We start from the raw sequence: 20,330 nt of genomic DNA, 5'->3' as shown, positions 1-20,330 counted from the left end.
CATTTGAAATTAATGTTAATTGCAAGTGGAGGATATATTATGTTTGATAATTGTCTGATGGTCTTTCAATAAATTGAAAGAATAGAACAATTATCCTATGAAGACCAGCGGTTAATAATTATTTTGGGTCCGCTAGAATGGTCTCTTTATGTAGAATTTAGTGCAATTGACAATAGTGACATCGGGGTCCCACATCGCGACTAGGACCAATAGCAATTACGTGGCAAAGGACAACCTTTTAAGGTAACTAATAGTAAATTAAGGTAATGATATCTTAATTAAATTTTTCTTTTCACATTCTTATGATATCTATATAGACTAAGTCACAAGGTTCGAGTTCAACGACTATGAAGTTCGGATGAAATTCAACTAGTCAAAAAATTTAAAAAAAAATGACATTAAATTCACTTTATATAAGTTTTTATAATATTTTAAGAAATAGAAGTATATCCAACAAATTATCAAAATGTTTTAATATTACAACATAGATTTGAAATCTTTATTAGAGGATATCACATTTTGAAAATAAATACAAATAAATCTAATATTAATTTTAAAAACATTAAACTTATAAAACAAAATATACTAATTTAATTATATCATTTTAAAACATAAAATCAAAATATATTGATTATTAATATTTACCCTGCAAAAGAAAATAAAAATACTTGAATTTATTGCATTTAATATTACTTGTGATTAAAATAATAATAAAAGAACTATACAAAATATTAAAATTTAAAAAAATTAATATATTTAAATAATAATAATTTTTGTTTAATAGTACTAAACAAATTAAAAAAATCATAACATTCCGATCAAAATTAAAAAAATCATAAGCTATAAAACACATATGAAATCTAAAACTACGAAATTAACATTAAACAAATACTTTAAATGTCACATATCGATCAAAAAAATAAAAAGCCAGGAGTTTTGAGTAGCAACTACGTATTAAGCGATTGTAAGCGACTGCCCTATTCAGCAATTGCTAACCAGTGTGCCATGAAATTCACCCTCGATAGTAAACCCAACTAACAAATGTAGGATGGAGCTGAACAATCACAATTCTGGGCTAAACCTAGAATAATTTCTTCACCATGTTAGCGTCAAATGATTAATATAATGAATAAAACAAAGGCCATTGTTTATAAAAAAATAGCAAAAACCCAAAAAATCCTATTAAAATTTTTCTTTTTTGAAAACATCCCACTTGTTTTATCCGAATTTTATCCAAACTTCTGCAAATTTAATAATTTTTTTATGTTTTTGTTGAATTTCAAACCTCGAGCTGAAAATTCGGTGAACCCAGTGACACAGTATATAGATATTAAATTCTATAAGGATTTGATATATTCGACATTATTAAATGTAAAATTGATGTACAAATAAGTATTTACTTTCCTTGATTATTACAATTATTTATTCATTATATCTTTCTCTAATTTATTTTAATACGTACCATAAGAGCTATGTGCCTTGATCTTTTCCTCCGAGAGTGTTATTGAAGGAAAAAGAGGGAGATTAAGATTCGAAGGGAGATTGAAATTTTCTTAGAGGCAACTTTGAAAGAGAGGGAGTAGATAGAGGATATGATTCAATCAACCTTCAGTGATCTCGATCATATTCAAAGGGAGTAAACCATGTTGATATGGATTATCCAATGATCAATAAATTGTAGTAGTCAAGAAGACTCTGATTCATGAATATACCTTGTGACTATATGATTTTAATGGGCCTACCGGGTGTACATCATGAGGAAATGGCGACTTCTAAATGACGTCACTTGTATTGGTAGAAGTTATTACAAGATGACAATCTTACAACAAACAAAATTGAGTATTTGGTGAATATCGTTGATCTTTTCGGAGGCTAATACTCTTGATATTAGATGTGATATCAAACTTTATTTGAATATTTGGTGAATATCATTGATATTTTGGGAGGCCAATACTCTTGATATCAGATGTGATATCAAACTTTATTTGAAGTACTTGGATATCCTTGATATTCTGGTAGACCAATACTCTTGATATTAGATGTGATATCAAAACATTTTTGTTTGGTGAATATCATATATTGGTATTCCGGGAGACCAATACTCTTAATATCAAAATGATGGATATCTTTGGATCAAAGATATCCTTAATCTTGCTAACTTGATATTACTTTGAGGTAATACGTGTGTTTATTCTCTCTAGCTAAGAGGGAGTGTTGATGTTTGATAGCTTTTGTCGGATAAACATATATATAATTATATGAGATATAATTGAGATATAAATATATGAGAAAAAAAAAAAAAAAAAAAAAAAAAAAAATATATATATATATATATATATATAATTAAATATATTATTATATTAATTATCTAATTAATGAATGGACGTGTCTATTCATGACTTATACTCAATATAAATGTAAGTGTTTGTTGCATTTGGAAAAAAAATACCAACAAAAATGACAATGCCATTACAAATGCAGCGATCCTCCATAAAAACGAACTACATCACATATTCCATGATACTTCGAATGCTGGACAAATCATTTCCCATCACAGCCCTGCTAGGCCTGAAATCCTATACCTGACCACTCTTGTCGTTATTCTCTTTGCCGGCTACCTTACGTAGTTCTATTAGGGGTTTGTAGGTTGTATTTGCCAATCAGCAATATCAATATCCATTGTATCTGCTTGTTGTCCAAGTTGGCCAATACACATTTCGCTTAACACTGTGGTCCCTTTGACTATGATGATCAAAACTTGCAGATTTATCAAGCGAAGTAAAAGACATTGCTAATTGCATATCAAGAGTGTCATCATTAAGTGCCACATCCTTAGCATAATTACATCCTGATATCAACATCATGCATTACATATACGATAGCAGCTACAAAATTCACAAATCATCATCATTAATTTGATACTCCAAGATACCATACTCGCAGATAATTCATAGATTCGATCGCATCTCATATTTTACTCACAAAGCATCTTGAAGTTTGCTATCGATCAGGTATTAATTTATTCCTTCCTTAGTCCCTCCTAGGATATGCAATGAGCACACAAGAATAATGCACTGACAGTAATCTTAAAAATATGCAGCTGATTTTCCAAGATTTTGTTGCCTCCTCAGGAAGAACTCTGTGTAGGTCAATACAGAGTTTGATGGGAACTTTGTCGAAGCAATAATACAGTAACTTTGTAAGTGCCACTATTGCCTCTGATTTCTGGATTTCTGGGAAAGGGTGTTTGACTTTCTTAAGTACGTAAATTTTGTCACTGAGAGAGACTTAATGAACCAAAGTCTGATTCCACTAGTCATTATGAAGGATGGAATGTGATTTTAAGAGCAAATTTATATTCTGGATAATCTGCAATCTCAAATCTAATCAGATCTTCCTTAGCAAGGCTCTGATACCATGTTAAAGATGATTACATTTATTTCAGATCTGTGCTATATATGTCTTTTCAAATTTTCAGAATATAATTCTCACTAAGTTTCGTACCTTATTTGCAGGTTGTAATCAGAATAAGACAATAATCTCTCTTAAATATGGAAGATATATATTGTTTCAGATTTGTATCTCTGATTTCTGAATATAAATATTGTAATCGATCTCCAGATTGCTTTGCGCTAGTTGATTTCGGTGCTTAGCATATTGATCAGATTTGAGTATATATACTTTTTAGAGGGGTATGATGGTGAATAGGCATGTCTTCATCAAAGTGGAGACATGTCTATCATCATGCCTCTTCATAACATATGCTAATCCAAATCAATAAAAAACCAGATCGCTGCTTATACATACCGATTCATGCATTAATTTTAATTATGATCTGTTTGTTATCTTTGGTGTCAAATGCTCCTTAATCAGATGTAAATCTGATCGCTTAAAAATCAAATTATAATTGGTGACAATTATTGAGATTTCTAATATCGAATAGATTGATATTCTCCAAATATTAATAACATTGTAAAAACAATGCAGATTGATAATCTCAAGTATATATCCTTGGAACAAATGCATAATGATTCAATCAAATTTGTGAATGGTAATTTGATTCCTCAATATGATTTGTATGATGATATAAATTTAAATATTAATTGTGTATGTATATACATACATGCACATAATTATATCAATCTTATTGGTTCACAATTATCTGACTGAAGCTACTATCTTCAACACACAAATATTTGAGTATTTGTTGATGTGAGTTTTGTATCACTTACATTACATATTAGTAATTGAATATCTGCTACGGAGTATCAAACATACAATTCCTCTCTTGAAAAGTTATTGCTCATGGGATATGAGAATAACTCCAATGTTCCTTACACCGTTGGATACTCGCTTAGTTTATCGATGTGATCTGCTAGTAATCACATAGGCGGCCTTACACAAATTGTTGAGGATGACTTGGACTTCGGTGGAATGATGGAGATGATGATGGGTTTGTGAAATATGTGGGTGGCAGATAATGTTGATGGTGGTGATGATGGAGGACGTGTCTACCAATGATGATGTTGGTGGGAAAGCGGTCGTGGTGGAAGGTGAATGGATGTGTTCTGATACTTGACTTACTTCTCTAACTTTCTTCTCTAAACTTTGACTACCCAGCTACTCACTATTCTACTCCTACTCCTATGAATGGAAGGTTGCCAAATGGATGGGGATTGAATCTAATGAAGGCTAACCAGCGGCCCCACCTCCACAGATGCAATGATTCAAAGGAAAATGAACTAGGTTACCACACAAGGCTTCCCAACCAACCGCTAGAATGCTAGTGGTCTAGTATTGATCCCTATCAAACATCTACTAATGCTACCATACAACTATCCATCTACTTTACTCTTGCTTAAACAACTTGAAATGTAACCAACTTTAACAACTTGAAAAGAAATTTATCTCTAACTATTTGGAAGTAGAAAACATACAATAATGCCAAAGGCTCTTAATCACCATGCAAGTCACAACAATGAGAAAGAAATAGCGAATTTTGGCATTATCTTAGCAACAATATCTCCAACCCTTTACAAATGAGAGCAAATGGCCTTATATATGGGCCAAAAATACAACGGATGGTGGAGATCAAAACAAGATCAACGATCCAGATTGGATCCTAAAAACCCTAATTAGGGTTGCCACCCCATCAGCCAATGAGAAGCTGCCACCTCATCAATGGACCAATAAAAAAAGTGCAAAGAGTGACAACCAATGAGAAGGCACCAAAATGGTGGCCAATCAGAAATAGACACTTGTCCTATTCTAGAAGAAAGAGAAATTTGCCACTTGGGCTTACATTAAATGATCTTCTAATATAACTCTTCCCTTTTCTTTCATCTTCTTACCTAAGGCATTAAACTTAGCTAGCCTTTCGTTAACTTCCTCTATAGGAGGACAAGGTGTGTGCTTCGCCCTGAGTTCTGCTGACTTCACTACGTTGCTTGCTACTTGTAGTATCTTTTCATGATCCTTCTCATATTCTTTCGCAAATCCAATAAAAGCATTGAGAGAGGAAAGGGTGCCCAAATACTTTTTCTTGATAGCAACCTTTCCTAACTCATCCAACCTCGATCCAAAATCTGTCTTATTGATATCCTTTTCTTTAATATCCTCAAAATCAAGTGCTGTCCCAACATCGCTCATCATAGTTGAAATGAAAGTGTCGATGCTTGGGCTGTGCCGTGCAATCTCATTATGTATTTCTTCAAGTGTTCTAAATCTTGTAGTCAATGCAACAAAACAAGATTCAACTGTACTCAATCCTCTCTCATCAACCAACCTGGCCCTCTCCAAATATGCTTCTGGTAGCCCAATGAAAGCCTGTAGCCTAGGAATAGCCAAATCTTTGATAGGAAGGAAACCTTTCTACCCCACTTCGAATAATTTGAACTTGTCTCTAACAGTCACTAATGATTGGAATGTTGAGATGAAGGCAAGAAATTTTGCCCATCTTGGATTGTATCATGGATCCAATCCCTGACTTCATGTAGCTGAGATGACATCTCTTTTGAATTGCTCCCGCTGTCTTGAGGAAGGGCTGCCTGGTGTAGCTGTTGGATGGGTTGGCAATCTCCAATATTTGTTCTCGGCCTCCAATTTTACTATTCTTTCATTTGCCTTCCTTAACCTTTCTTTGATTGATGCTATACCTTCTTGGATTTCCTTACATTCCATATCATCCGTATTTATTCCCAAGTTGTGTTCTACTATCTCATATTCTTGGGCCGCAATTTCACCCACTGCCTTATTGACTATTGGTATAGCAATCTAAACCTTTCGTGACCATCATTGTCGCTCCTAATCACCTTTGTCACCATCTTTGCCATTTGTTTTTGGTTCTCACTATCACCTTTTTCTATTAATCCTCAGATGTCTTCAACTGTATGGGCAACTACCACCTCGTCTCTTGGCATAAGCATTTACCCTAACCATAGTGGTGCAGTGCATCTCCCCAAATCTGGATTCGGTTTGAATAACAAAGCATCACCAACAGCCTCGGGCGCCTGACTTATCTCTTCAATATCAATCGGTCCATCCTCTTCTCCACTAGTAACTGCCATACCATCTCCTTGTTGGTTCTTCGCGAGAGGGGGAGTACTCGGTACTCTCACTATAACCACTTGATTTTGAATCAGAGCTCACCTCTACTGCAGCCCCTTTATTACTTGAATTGACCTCTTGGTATCTCATCTCAATTATACTTTCTCTTGACGGCGCTGCGTGCTGTCTCTTGGTTGGAGGTTCCTGATGTTTTTTGCTTTTTTCAACCTCCAAAGCTCTCTTCTTGCCATTTCTAACCGTTTCCTATTGCTGGCTACCTCCTTCATTCCTTTGTCGAACTGATTCGTTTTGTCTCTCTTTTGGCTTCATCATCTCATAGGTAAGGGGAATCCTTTGTCTTTGTAGCTTCCTTAGTCTTTCATTATACCACAACTCAGTATGTAAATCTACTGCCCTTGTGACTGCCTCCAAGGAAGGATCTTGATGGTTATCCCAATCTACTGGATTCAATTCTATTCCTCCTACGGTATCATAATCTTCTCTCAGCATATTTCCATCATCCTCTAGTTGATCAGGAATATCAAGGCCTCTCCATTCGATATCTCTCATCATGTTCACCGACAATCTTGAGAAAGCTAGCTTTCTCACATGAAAGTCATCCTTGGCATTGGCCCAAAAATCTTTTATAGTGGGAACATGCTTGAATTCATTTCCATGAGATACCTTAATAAGACCATCAGGATCAAATCCTTGCCTTGCTCTTTACCATCCTAGATGATACCATTCCAATTCCTTCTCCGCAATTGCAAAGGAGGTCTGATTTGGGCAACTATCATTGCCAATTATGATTGAGAAGGTAATGCCTATTTTTCCTTCGTTTCTCATTATTCTATCATAGTGCTCAAGTTGCCTAGCCAATTCCATTAAAACTACCTTGTTGGGTGGGTACCTTGGAAGTCTCTTGGGACAAACTATGCTTCCTGCCACTCTGATGTATGTAAATTGCGGAAATTGGATAAACCAACTCCCATACTTCCTAATTCTTGCTTCTGCCTCCGGTGAAAGTCTCTTAGCAGGTGTCCCTTGTAATACCCTTACTGTCTTCATGGCGAAGGCATCACAAAATATCTTGTAATCCTTGTTGTTGTGTAGATGGAGCTGAGGATAGCATTCATGCACCAATTATTGCCTTGACCCACTACCAATTTCTCCTAAGGCCTTAAGTCCTGGACTCTTATACAATCTAGCAATTAAGTAAAACAGATAGGATCCCATGTAGAATTGCCTTTGGTTTTGTACGGTTCTAAGTTGCAATTCTAAGTTCTCGCTTATGATCCTAGCCCAATCAAATCTTCCTTTTCCCTTTTCAATTAATGAAGTACATCTAGTTTTCGAATTGCATACCTTGAGCTAGGCACATGATTCAGCTGAGAAGAACAATGAGATCGCCATATTTCGATTTGAAATCTGCCATTGTGAACCTTGATGATCTGTTAACTCCTTTCTTTCGCTCGTGAATCCAATTCTACTTTAGATGCGTAAAATAGGTCTCTTGGTTATCTTGAAATGATTTGGTTGCCTGATCCACCATCACAACTATCATGCTTTTGTATTGGGGAATGTTGAAGGTTTCTTCGATTGCTTGTTCACCGATGTTGGCCAACACTCTCTTCCCTTCATAAAAAATGATGGATTTACTGTTTAGATCAAATCTGGATGCACATTCCATAATCAATTCTGGACACGGAAATGTAGGAGGAAAAACTGCTGCGTGTACAATTCCGCTTTTGTATATCTTCTTTGCCAAGGGGGATTGTCCTTCCTTTACTCTGTCCTTCATCCGTATCATGTCCACTGTACCGATATTGTTGTCAGTTATTCGCTTCATTTTCGAGAAGAAAGGTGTTTTGGGCATCATATCCTCTTTGTCTTTCTTAGTGTTTGTCCGCTTGGGATTCTTACTTGCACTAACATCATCTCGTCGCCCTATTATGGGATAGTAGAGTGGTGGACCAGAAGGCTAGCAGAACCAAGGGAAGCAATCCTTAGACTAGAATGAAATAAGGATGTTAGTTTAAGGACCCCTTTTAACTCTAGATGATTAAAATTCACCTTAACCAATAGCCGGACAATGACTTTTTGGAATTTAGGATCAGACCTCAAGAACTTCAAATCCCTTTCAAATTAGAATTTTACCATATAATTCACCTCCAAATAAAATTGCTCAACCTAGGGCAAAAAAATCGCAGCTCCTTGCAAAAATCAGAATTTGTAAAATTTGCCAATACCATGAAAAATCTGCCTTCCCACCAAAAATCGCCAAAGACAAGGGCCAAATCTGCCCTTAAGAAAAATTGCCAATGGAAGGGAAATCTGCCCTCAAGGAGGAAAATCGCCAATAATGGAGAAAAAATTACCTTGCAAGGAAAATCGCCTAACACCAAAGAGCTCCTCCAAGAAGAAAATTCGCCCAACAATGGAGAAATCTGACCTGCTCTTGCAAAGTGGCCCAATAAGGAGAAAATCTGCCTTGAAACAAATTTGCCTCACACCAAATCTGCTCTTCACAAGAAAATTCGCCCAAGCATGGAAAAGAATGAATGAGGAATGAGGGAGAAAGGAGGAAGGATCTCCTCTTATACCCAACTCCACGTATCTTCCCAGCTGGCTGACTTGGACCTGGAGGGGAGAAAAAACAAAAATGAATTCAAAATTATGGCCCACAATTAAATACTTAGCTAAGACTTAACTTTGCCAAATGAAAATTGCCCTTTAAAATTGCCAATTTGTTCTAAATTGCAAAAAGAAATTAAATGGTGCCTTTGTGTGCTAAATATTTCCATTTAACAAGGATTTAGTAATTAATACGTCATTAAAATTGGATTTTGGCTAACCAAAAGCCATTTTTCAATATTAAATTACCAATTTCATTCAAGGCAAAAAAGTTTTCAAGGCAATTTTAATCTATTAAAACAATTTTTTGCAATTTCTATCCAAATCGATTTTGCTATGCCATTTAGATTTTTATGACAAAAATAAAATTGCCTCTAGAGTCAAAAATCAATTTTGCAATTTAGCCTCATTTCTACAAAATTAAAATTTTCATCAAAGAAAAAATTTATGATTTTCCAAAACTCAAGTCTAACAAAATTTCCCTTTTGAAAAATTATTCAAATTTACGCAATTATATCCAGATTTTCAAAAGAAAATGTCTTAGTACAAATTTACAATTTTATCCTGCCAAATGTTGCATGTTGAAATTTTGTCTGGCCTAAAGATGAAATTTGTTGCTCTGGAAAATCAAGCGAAATCGGGTGAAAATAAGCTAAGTCTCTCCCATTGGCCGGAAGGTGTCCAAGGCTCAAAAATCTTGAAAAATCGAAAAATTGTTGGACAATCCAAAAATTTGCCAAGGCGATCAAAAAAGGGGGGTTCCCAAAATTTTGGGGCAATGGTGTGAGAACCTCACAATAGTATTATAAAATGACTTGCACCAAGTCTTAATAGACGGTCAAGGAGCATATCTATTTTTGCACTCATTCGTAGGCTTATTAAACACAACTTAAGGTATTTGGCTTTATTTGGCTTCCTTTTGTATGTGTTCTATCACATACATGTCCCCCAAATAAACTAGATGTTCAATAAGATTGTTGGCTGGATTCTATTGGCTGTCCTATTTATATTTTCTTTTTACATTTTATTCAACATCTTAAGGGCAACACCACCAAATGTTTACTTGCTGAATGAAAACACAATGATTCAATACCAAGTAAACTAATTTCATACATATAAAGATTCAAAGAGGAATTGCAAAGTAATTCAGTAGGGTTTTCGTGTGATATAGAATTGTCTTTCTTTATTCATTAGATGCTCTTTTACAAACTAGAATAAGGGAACAATTCTAACACACACAACCCCCATCCCAAGTGTAGATGGACCATATAAACCCCTTGACTATTGACAACTACTTAACCTATTGTTTGGTAACAACAAGAAACTAACTAGGTATTACCATATCTGTCTTGATGACAATCTGTAATATCTCCATTTTTAGCAAGTCCCTGCAATTGGCGAGGTCAGTTCACCATCACGACCCTCATGAGCTGACAATAGGATTTGAGGGTCTTAGTTGTCTGGTTATAGGCTTTCTAGCAGCCTATGGTGTGTTTTGACTCCATTTGAGGGACTTACTATTTATAGTAAGTCAATATGTTGGTTTCGATGAGCTTAGTTGAGTCAGAAGAGTTCGAGGATGCTCTCAGTTTTTATTTCGGGCTTCCAATTTGGGCTCCAAGAATCTTGGAGGGAGTGTCTATTTATAGTAAGTCACCTTGTCATGTTCATTCACTGTCTTTCATCATCAAGATCACTTTGGTGTTGTTAGATTTCGATTTTGATGCTTCTTTAGTTGTTTTTGCAAGACAGTTGAATTAATATTATTATTCATATAAATATGTTGAGGTTGCTATTTTTGATAGTGTTGTTGGTTGATCACCTCAATATCATAGCTCATTGGAACTATGACAAAAAATTTTAAATAATGGGAACAAGAAACAGTGGCCTTACGTGTTAGAATCTTAAGTTATGGTGGAAAATGTCATTTTTGGAGCCAAAAGCAATTAATAAATTAGATTATAATGGCACTTTATTATATTTTAATGTTGTGTGGGAAGCTTCTTAAGTGAAGCTCATTTGGGAAACTTTGTGTTATTTGGAGATTATAAATATGAGCCCATTTGATGAGTAAAGCATCGAATTATTTGATTACCTTATTTTGCTTTTGTTGTCTTTGTGACAATTCTGAGTCTGAAGTTTGTGTCCTTGCTGAAGTATAAGGGTTTGGGATCTACAACTGAAGTATTGTAGATTTAATTCTGAGAATTCACAACTGAGGTTTTGTGGACTTTTGAGATTTATTATCACCTCCTCTTTCTGTATTAATTGTGGCCGAGAAGCATTTATACAATTGAATATTATAATCTCTTTGTTGCTGGACGAGGGTTTAGTTTGCAGATTGGAGTTTGTTTTAGGCAGCATTTGTAAGGGTAGATTGTGAATGCTAGATTGAAATTGGACCAGGCGGCTTTCAGTTTGACTTTGCAATTACATTCTACGGCAAAGACCAGGTTCTTAATTTGTAAAATTCAGTTAATATTACATAGTTTGGAAGTAAATAGGCTGGCTTCAAATTCTGATTTATAATCAGTCAACAATTAAATTCCCTTTTTATTATATTGCTATATGGTTTGTTGATGAATGAATTCAGAGGCTGGTGTAAATCATTTCAAAATTGTTTATTAGCATTTGGTATTTATTTATGCAAAACTTATAAGGCCAAAATTAAGTAAATTTGTGATCAGTTTCCTGTACATTTTGATATTGTGTTTGAAAATTTAAGACATCATATATTCAGTAGTAATTGGGCTGTTTGCCAAGTGTTTGACAAAATGCTAAACCATTGAAATGTGAAAGAAATTGATGCTTGATTTAGCTATAACTAGGCAAGGTTATTACACAATCTAAACATAACTAACATGTAATTTATGCTATCTACAGAGATTAGTGTTTGAATTTACTCAATGTAATTTTAATTGTTTGTGTTTTCTATATTATCTTTATGCTTTTGATGATTGTTTATATTTAGTGCCTTTATACTAGAAAGGTAAGGTAGCATTGGTATACATTTGCAACAATTTGATGCATAGTTTTTCTCTCAATATTTTCAGAGACGATTGTGGGTGCTGCTGGGAAACCTTAGAGATTGGTCTTCCCTTGATAACCCTTTTCCATAAAACCTAACAATTATCAATCTATATATATGATATTTTAGAGATCTCTATGGCTCTCAATACTAGATTGCCTATTTATATGATTTATGCTTGTCAAAATTCAGTAATATCTGAAGAATGATTTCAAAGCACTTGCAAATTATACATCATCGATTGTCAACCATGTGAACATAGAGATGCAACTATAGGCAAACAAATTAATCCATTGGTTCTATTTAGATTTCTTGATAAGTTTTAAGCTCTAATGCTTTCTATTATTTTGTTGCAGATGATAATGTTCAAGCTGCTATAAAAAACCTTAAAAACGAGTTTGGGGACCAGCATTTGTGGGTATCTACAATTTTACTAACATTCAAAACTCACATGAATTTGAATTTGAGAAGCTTTAGATGATTTTTTAGGTTACTTGAAAAGCAACATGGTTTTGTACTTTTAATTCAAAATTTGATTGCTTATCTATGCAATAGGGAACAACTTGTGATGTGAGGGATGGAGAAAGTGTTCGAGCACTAGTTGATTTTGCAAGGAATACTGTTGGTTATGTTGATATATGGGTAAGTTCAAATAAGAATTTTTATATTTTTCATCTCCTATTTTTCTCTACTTCAACATGCAAATAACAGCTATGCATAATTTGTGCTCAAAACTCTACCTAGTATTGAATTTGGCATTATTAGAATTATTTATGCAACATGTGGTTTAAAAAAAAATGAACATTGGACACCTTATTATTTGCAAATAAAAACGATTGAATTAGAAACTATTGTTTTTTAATTGTTCAAATAAGAAATAAAGTAACTCAAACCTAATCTTTGCAAAGCTAAATTGCCGATTTGGGTATGAGTAGGTGGTATGATATTACCAGTAAGGCATTTCTTTTTGGGCATCAGTTATGTTTTGTATACACGCACGCACACACACACCCACATATGCTCACGCACACCCACCCACACACACCCACACATCCACATGTGCACCCACACATGCAGATGCACACCCACATGTGCACACTCACCCACAGACACACATGCGTGCGCACACACACATATGTATATGAAGCCTAATAACAGGATAAAGTTAAGAATGTCATATATCAATACGGATGTTAAGAGAAACCATTTCAAGTTTCAAAATTTGAAACATAACATTCTAATTTAAATTCAGTTTTCAATATCAAAAGGATCAAATGTAAATGTCATGATAGATTATCATTGTTTAGCCTTTAAATAGTACAATTAGCAATCAGTTCACTAATCACCATCAAATGAGTCATCATCAAGACCAAGATTGTTGCCAACTTCAACATTAGATTATGGAATCCTCTGTCACTTGCACTAACAACATATTGGCTACTTGACTCCTTAAGAACACAAAAGTGTACTACAAAAAAAAGATCCAAGCCAACACACTTTGGTTCTATATCTCACAACTTTGTTTTCCCTTCCTTTTACTCGTCATTATTGTGAGTAAGAAGGCGCAAGTTGGATGTGCTTTGCTTGATGCCAGTCGATTTTGCTTCTCTAATTAGACAAAAGTGAAGAACACTCTAATATACTAAAAGTGAGGGTCAGGGGGAATCGGTATATCACCAAACTTCCAAATTTCAAACTTGGGGGGTTACAATAGCAATCAAACACATGTAAGGACACAAAGGGAACACAAGTTATGTCTGGAAACCCTAGTGTGAGAAAACCATGACAAATTAATGCTTTTAAATTATTTTTTTACACAGACTGTAAGCACTAACCCCTTGTTCTATTTGTGAGCATCAATTCACTAGAGGCACTAACTTCTCTTTTATGTCGTGAGCACCGACTCACTAGAAGCACCCACACCTTATTCAAATTTCCACCTTGTCAATGTTTCTTCTACAATGGATGATTGATGATATTGCTCTTCACAAACTATTATAATCACCTTCTCAAATTGATCACAATTCCGTTACAAAATTGTCTTCACACATTTGATACAATTTTGTGTTGATGATTGATAAATCATATATATATACATATATATGTATACATATATATGTATATATATATATGTATATATATATACATATATATATATATACATATATATGTATATATATGAAGAATTTAGTATTAAATAATAATAATAGTAATACTATAAGTTAATATAATAATAAACACACATATCTATATATATAAATATTATTAGTATCAGGGTAATGTGACTCGCGGTGAGTCACGTGAGTCAAGCGAGTCAGCGAGCCGCGCTGACCTCGCCGAGTCACAATGACTCGTGACTCGCGAGCGGCGAGTCACGAGGAGTGACTCACGTGACTCGCGAGTCATCGAGTGACTCGCGTGACCCGAACTGCTTGACTCGGCTGCGACAGACATGAAACCGGGCCTTGAAAATATAATTTTTTACATGTTTTTTTTAATATATTTCACTCATATAACCCTAAAAGGGCTCCCATAACAGTCTATAGTGAAAAGAAGAAAGAGAGAGAGAGGTAGAAGAGAAATAGAGGTTTCTTATTTTGCAACCAGCTGAAAGGAGGAGGAGAAAAGCTTGCATTTGTGACATTGGAGCTTGCATTTAGATCATCAAGGAGTTTATAGGAGCTTTTCTCAACACTTCCCAAAGCATTTGAAAGAGGTAAGATTTGATTGTTTAGATTTTGATGATTTTTTTGTCTATGCTTATGGATTTTTTGCATGAATTTTTTTTGTTTGTTTATGAGTTTTTTTTTTACTTTAGATCTTCATAAAATGCAATGCTGAAATGGTAATATTTGGTCTAAAATGTCTTATTGCAGCAACCTTTACATTGTTCTTTAATTAAGTCATAATGGCTTCTGGAGGTAAAAAACCCAAGCTCTCTAAAGGCAACAAAAAAGATGAGTGTTGGAAGTTCACCATAGAATTTTCGAGTAGAAAGAGAACTCAAACAAAATGCCTATTTTGCAAAACCATTAATAGTGGGGGGATAAATAGATTAAAATACCATATTGCTGGCTTACGTGGTCATGATATTGAGCCTTGTGGAGCTGCATTTGTTGAGGTTCAACGTTTTTGTTATGTAGCCTTGGAAAAATATGAACAAGAAAAATAATTTAAAAAAAAACAATTAGAAGAGTTAGCTTTGATTGGTTCTAGTTCCCTTCCGCACTCATCTGCAAATGTTTCTGAGTCAGTAGGCTGTGTTGGAGAAGGTTCTTCCCGTCCCCCCTATTGTCCTAGTGCTTTTGTTTCTCGTGCTTCTTCTATATCTATTCCTTGCACTTCTAGTAATGCTACTGCTGCTGCCCCTTCTAGTAGTGCTGCTCTTCTTCGTCCTAGAGTCAGAAAATCTAGTAAGTTGGACAACTTTTTTGTACCGCGTACCACTCCTGGTACACAACCCTCACTTGAGAGCATGGGCTGGAATAGGGAGATACATGAAGCTGGAGTAAGAGCAATTTGCAAGTTTTGGTTTTTCTACGACATTCCATTTATAGCAGCCAAGTACTTCAAGTTTTCAACTTCATTTATATTTGATTGTTTTACGTTTTAAGTTTTAAAATTTATATTCAATTTATACTTTTAACTTGATGTTGAAAATTTGAAATATGCTAATTAAAATGTTTTTATAAATGTAATAGGACCCCTTATTGGCAGGGGATGATTGATTCAGTTTCCATCTGTGGTGCGGGGTTCAAAGCCCCCATTGAAGATGAGTTGAGTGGCCCCCTCTTGCTAGATATGGTTGAGGAAATGAAACTTGAGTTGGAGGACCACAAAAAGATTTGGAGCCAAAAGGGGTGTACCATCATGACAGATGGATGGACAGATAGGAGGTCTAGAACCCTCCTAAATTTTCTTGTTTCTAGCGGAGGTAATTCATCATGCTCTACTTCTTGAAGTCTAAAATTAATGTATACTATTATTGACTAACGAAATTTTTGTTTTATTGAGTATTGATTCTTGATTCTTGAATGATAATTATTTTGTTTAATTTTCACTTTCAGGATCCACCATGTTTTTGAGGTCCATAGATGCTTCCTCATGTGTGAAAAATGCAAAATTTTTATGTGAGACTATTGAGGAGGTCATAAGGGAGGTGGGGGAAGACAATGTTGTCCAAGTGGTGACAGATAATGCAACTAATTATGTTGTTGTAGGTAAAATTTGAACTTCTAAATTTCTAAGTTCTACTTCTAAAAAATTTGTTTTAGTTTTTCATTAAATTTTGAAAATTAAAAGTTTTTTAATAAATAAATTTTTTTCATTATTTACTAACTAATTTAAAATTGCTGCAGGAAAACTATTGATGGAGAGACACCCAAAAATCTGTTGGACTCCATGTGCAGCCCATTGCATTGACCTCATGTTAGAGGATATTGGCAAGCTTGTATGGGTGAAATCATGTGTTACCAAGGCAAAAAATCTTTGTAAGTTCATCTATAATCATGCCTTGGTCCTCAGCACTATGAGGAAATACACGAAGGGACAGGAGTTGGCTCGTCCTGGTATCACAAGATTTGCCTCTAACTTTATCACACTAAAATCCTTGCTGAGTTCAAGGTTAGAGTTGAGGTGCATGTTTGTTGGTCCAGAATGAAGTTCCTCCTCCTTTGTGAGCAGCCCTGCAGGGATAGATGCAACAAAATGCATTTATGATGATGATGATTTTTGGGAGTCATGTTCGAAGATTGTGGAGGTAATTTAAAAATTTAAATTTTAAATTTTAAAAGCTTAAGTCTTAAAATTTTATAAATTAATTTGTCTCATACATATTTTTGTTTTATTTTCATTGTGCAACTTTGCAAAGTTTTATCATTCACTAAATTGTTTTTTTGTTTAATTGTTTTGTAGATCATCGAGCCCCTTGTAGCCCTCCTACGAGTTGCTGATGGCGAGAAGCCCTCTATGGGCTACATTTATGAGGGCATGGATAGGGTCAAGGAGACTATTAAGGCCAAATATGTAGGAGTTGAGGAAAACTATGGCCCTATTTGGGACATAATTGATAGGAGATGGCAAAATCAGCTTCATAAGCCCATCCACGCAGCAACCTATTACCTCAATCCAGCATATCGTTTCCTTGATGATTTCAAGGGAGATGAGGAGGTTCTTAGTGGCCTATACACAGTGGTATTGAAGATGTCCCCTAATCCCACAGATATATTGCTTGAGATGGATGCCTATAATAATGCATCAGGGCCCATTTTTTCAAGTCAAATTTGCAAAGGTCGTATAAAATTGCAGCCAGGTAAAGATTGTAGCTTAAGCCTTATACAATCTAGTTTATAAATTTCTAGCTTTAAACTTAAAGTTCAAATTTTGAAATGAGACTAATATTTTTTTGTTTTCCTTTTTTCAAAATTCAGATAGATGGTGGCAAATGTTTGGGCCTTCAACCAAAAACCTTCAGCAAATCGCCATCCGCATTTTGAGCCAGCCAAGTACCGCTTCTAGATGTGAGCGCAACTGGAGCATGTTCAAACACATCCACTCGAAGAGGCGTAACAAGTTGTCTGTGCAGAAAATGAATAGTCTAGTCTTTGTGCACTACAACCTGCGCATTAGGATCAGGGAGATTTTGGATAGTGACACCTCTCTGATTACTCTAGAGGAGGTTGGTCCAGAGTCTGATTGGATCATTGAGGCGACTAATCCTGTCTTTGATGATGAGGACCTATAGTGGCTTGACTAGGCAGATAGAGAGGGCTAGCCTGAGGCTGTGGCTATGGCAACAGAGGACCAGAGAGCTCCAGTTGTTCCCAGTGGCACCTCACAGACATTGGCAGAGCCAGAGGCAGAGAGTACAGTTGATCCTAGAGGCACCTCATGAGCTGATGCTATGGCAACTGAGACATCCAGGACCTACCTTAGATGCCTTACTAAGAGGCATTTTGTAGATTATACTGAGCCTGAGCCTGAGGTTGAGGCTGAGGTTGGGGATGAGGATGAGGATGACGACGATGATGAGGATGACGATGAGGATGAGGATGATGATGAGGACTCCGACTAGGAGCCATAGCTGTAGACTTATAGTCTTGTTTTAACTTTTTGTTTAATAGTTTAACAGTATCTTAATATATGATCAGCATTTGGAACATTTGAATTTGATGATGACTATTGAATCTTGATGTGTTGGATTTCATAATGCATAAATGATAATACATATACATTTTGATGGTTTGCATGGATTTATCTTAGTTTGACTTGAATTACTAGTAATATAGTATTTACCTTAGTTACCGGATTCGCCTGGAAAAGGCCGGATCCGGGCTCGGGTCCGATTCGGATCCGGATCCACGTATGGATCCGTGAGGATCCGGGCAGGATTCGTAATCCTGCCTGTGGATCCGTAAGGATCCGCGGCCCGCGGATCCTTACGGATCCACAGGCAGGATTACGAATCCTGCCCGGATCCTCGAGGATCCACGCGCGGATCCGCGTGAATCCGCAGCAATGAAGGAGGAGAATGCAAAAACGTGGGCCCATTATCATTTTTTAATGTTTTTTTTTTGCCCTAAAGGCCCTAAACCCTAAAAACGACCCTCTAAATCACAATGCAAGTTCATTTGCTCTCTATTTTGCTCTCTATTTTGCTCTCTCATTTTGCTCTCTCATACTTGCTAGTTTGAAGTGAAGTGCTTGGATTCGAAGGAGATCGGTTGTGGAGCTTCAAATACCTTGCAAGAAGTGTTTAAGGTATGCATTTCAACCATATTCTTGAATTCTTTCATAGATTATTGATTTATTTTTAGTTTTCCAAATTTTCAAGTTTTTGTGCAAGTGTGAAGTATGGTTTTCTTTCACTTTTTCTAGATTGCAAGAATAGAACAATGAGTAGTCAAGGCTCAGTGGGTGGGGGTGGGGCTGCATCACCAAGCTTCAAAATTGATAAGGGGTCTCCTTTATGGAGACACACAACAAGAGTTGCACAATGTCCTGGGGGTGGGGCATACATATGGAAATGTAATTTTTGCAACATACAACATAGAAGCTCCTATTCCCGAGTGAAACTACATTTTTTGGGCCCTGCGGGTGAAGGAATTCACATGTGTCAAGGTAGTGATAAGAAGGGATTACCAGTTGCATAGATAGCAGCATTAGCAAAAGAGCAAGATGATGCTGATAGAGCAGTTGCAAAAGCAAAACGTGGTGCTTCCCAAAAAACAAATATACCAACACCATCATTTGATCAAACAAACACAAGAACACATCCTTTTTTGCCTATGCCAACTACAAATGATGAAGATGAAGACCCATCTCCACTCACCCGCAAGAGAGGCCCACTAGATAGGGCATTCCAAATTGAAAAGAGAGACATTGCTGATCACAAAATTGGACGTTGTTTAATTGCAAATGGTGTTTCATTTAATTTTGCTAGATCACCTTATTTTAGGGAGATGGTGGAAGCAATAAATGATGCACCCCATGGTTACAAACCGCCTGGTTATGAGAAGTTGCGCACTACCATATTACATGATGAGAGGAAAAATGTAGAGGCTCAACTTCAACCAATAAGAGATTTTTGGGTTCAATCGGGTGTGTCTATTATTTCGGATGGTTGGAAAGATTGTAGAAACCGTCCATTGATCAATGTTATTGCTGTATGCCCTAAGGGGGCAATGTTCTTGAAGGCAGTTGATTGTGAAGGGCAAGTGAAAGATGCAGAATTTATTTCACGCATTCTCATTGATGCCATAGAGTCAGTGGGTCCTGATAATGTTGTTCAAGTGGTCACGGACAATGCAAAAGTTTGCAGGGCTGCAGGGATAATTGTAGAGTCTAGATATGATCATATCTTTTGGACACCATGCACCGTCCACTCTCTCAATTTAGTGATGAAAGCAATTGGCACCGAAATAGATTGGGTGAAAAGGATATATGAGGAAGCTGAAGAGATTCAAATGTTTGTGACAAATCACCACATGTCACAAGCAATTTTTAGGAGTTTCTCGGACTTGGAGTTATTGAAGGTAAATTTTTATATTTAATATATAATTGAATATTATTGGATTCCACAATTATTAATTTTTGTTGTTGTTTACATTAACATGTTTTAATT

The 20,330-nt window shown here is 35.6% G+C and overlaps 2 protein-coding genes across 4 annotated transcripts in view; both read left to right on the top strand.

Moving 5' to 3' along the window:
* LOC149553396 (chlorophyll(ide) b reductase NOL, chloroplastic-like) overlaps nt 1-20,330 on the top strand; it is a 238,735-nt gene that overhangs the window by 89,502 nt on the left and 128,903 nt on the right. For 2 of the 3 annotated variants that reach the window (XM_089788860.1, XM_089788859.1), the window contains exons 3-4: nt 12,565-12,626; nt 12,764-12,850. In XM_089788860.1, the coding sequence (XP_089644986.1) occupies nt 12,565-12,626; nt 12,764-12,850 (149 nt within the window). Of the gene's footprint in view, nt 1-12,564; nt 12,627-12,763; nt 12,851-18,750; nt 20,242-20,330 lie in introns of those variants that run through there. The other variant, XM_089788858.1, reaches the window with a different exon arrangement.
* Nucleotides 16,615-18,368, top strand: LOC149553397 (uncharacterized). The gene is made up of 2 exons (XM_089789885.1): nt 16,615-17,519; nt 17,638-18,368. The coding sequence occupies exons 1-2, from the start codon at nt 17,177-17,179 to the stop codon at nt 17,949-17,951; spliced, it is 657 nt and encodes a 218-aa protein (XP_089646011.1). The 5' UTR covers nt 16,615-17,176; the 3' UTR covers nt 17,952-18,368.

This window comes from Cupressus sempervirens, chromosome 6 (assembly GCF_028749045.1).
Source record: "Cupressus sempervirens isolate cs-2001-9-10 chromosome 6, ASM2874904v1, whole genome shotgun sequence".
NCBI classification, from domain to species: Eukaryota; Viridiplantae; Streptophyta; class Pinopsida; order Cupressales; family Cupressaceae; genus Cupressus; species Cupressus sempervirens.
This window is presented reverse-complemented; position numbering and strand designations above follow the sequence as displayed.